The sequence below is a fragment of the Etheostoma cragini genome, unplaced genomic scaffold (genome assembly GCF_013103735.1).
Source record: "Etheostoma cragini isolate CJK2018 unplaced genomic scaffold, CSU_Ecrag_1.0 ScbMSFa_391, whole genome shotgun sequence".
Lineage (NCBI taxonomy): Eukaryota > Metazoa > Chordata > Actinopteri > Perciformes > Percidae > Etheostoma > Etheostoma cragini.
In genome coordinates this window covers 1-1,570 of record NW_023268227.1, presented here as the reverse complement: position 1 = coordinate 1,570, position 1,570 = coordinate 1, and the positions used below count along the sequence as shown (strand labels likewise).

At 50.4% G+C, this 1,570-nt stretch overlaps 1 protein-coding gene across 1 annotated transcript; it reads left to right on the top strand.

Moving 5' to 3' along the window:
• Positions 1–76: 76 nt before the first annotated feature.
• Positions 77–1,049, top strand: nedd1 (NEDD1 gamma-tubulin ring complex targeting factor; the record flags this gene model as incomplete). The annotated part of the gene is made up of 2 exons (XM_034866084.1): positions 77–254; positions 914–1,049. Coding segments are annotated over exons 1-2 (272 nt in total), but the record flags the coding sequence as incomplete, so codon positions are not given.
• Between the last annotated feature and the right edge of the window lie 521 nt (positions 1,050–1,570).

Below are 1,570 nucleotides of genomic sequence, written 5' to 3'. Positions count from 1 at the left end.
GTGTGTGTGTGTGTGTGTGTGTATATATGTGTGTGTATGTATATATGTGTGTGTGTGTATATGTGTGTATATATGTGTGTGTGTGTGTGTGTGTGTGTGTGTGTCTCCAGGCGTTGCCATGGAGGAGGTGACCCGCCTGGTGTCGACAGGAGACTGTGTGAAGATCTGGGATGCGGTTTCCATGGCGCCGCTGGAGCAGTTTAACCCCCACAGCAGCAGCCACCCGGTGGCCCAGGCCTGCTGGAGCTCCAACAGTATCCTTTACTAATGTTACTATTATTACTATTATTACTATATTAATAATCAGCTCGTTATCTCATAGGTTAATCTCTCCGGCAATATAAACTATAGACCAGAAAGGACTGGAATGGGTTCGATTCCCTGGAGCCTGAAGAGAGTCTTTGGCTGACTACATATCATCATCTCGGTCGTATAACAGGGTTATGACCCAAGTATGCATCTGGGATCCATTCATAACTATCTGTTTGAAACGTAGGGGAGAGCCGGGACGGTTACCGGTGTAACGGTGCACCACGATAGAAATGGAGAGGATAACCAAATATCATGGTTCTCCCGGCTCATTAGGACCTTTCTCAGACCTCTGCTGCAGGAACGTGGATAGAAGAACGTTCTCCTGTCTGCAGAACGTGTACGATAAAGCCGCCGCTGGAGGGATTAAACTCACTTTTAATAAATATGGCGATGATACCAAAAGAACGTGGTCACTGTAGCCGGGAGGTCACATCTTCAGACCATCACATCCAGACATGAAAGAGACAGATTATTAGTCACGGTTGTTTCCCAGACAACTGGTTGTCCAGTAAGATGTGTAACTGGTCCAGGTCTAGACTCTGTGACAGTAGGTTAGGGGGTTCTGGATGAGAGAGGAACCAGCCTTGACCCGTTGTGCCAGACCAGTACCTGGTGAGTGCCAGCAGCAGCGGAGACAAACTGGTCCTCTCCAGCCTCAAATCCAGTCCGGTTGCAGCCATGGAACTGGGCGAGGGGGTGAGCACACGCTTCAGCACCGCACACACACCTGTAGGGATGTAACCATGCACCCAGCCCTCCAACCACCGGGGGGGGGGGGGTAAGCCAGCCTCCACGGAGCGTAGCTCCTATGGCGCCATTTTAATGCTACCGAGCACTCACCCGTCCCCTTGACCTTCTTCACGGCAGACATGTTATTATAGGAGGAAAAGCTCAGGTGTGTTCAAAGCCGTTAACGATGGCTGCATTCCATTCAGTAGAGGCCCTGGCGTTGCATGCTGACTCACTGAAACAGGGACGCTCCATCGCTAGGGGATCAGTTTCAGCTCGGCTTTTCCTACCGTGACAAGTCAAAATGTCTGCTGTGATAAAGGTCCCAGTAATGGGGTCTGGGGGTTATCTTGTGTCTCTGGGGCTTCCACACACACATACAAACTTGGACTAAACCATCCGTGGCGTTTTGAGCGAGATCCGGTTTCTGATTGTCCTCTGATCCGGTTTGTGAGTGTCCTCTGATCTGGTTTCTGAGTGTCCTCTGATCCGGTTTCTGAGTGTCCTCTGATCTGGTTTCTGAGTGTCC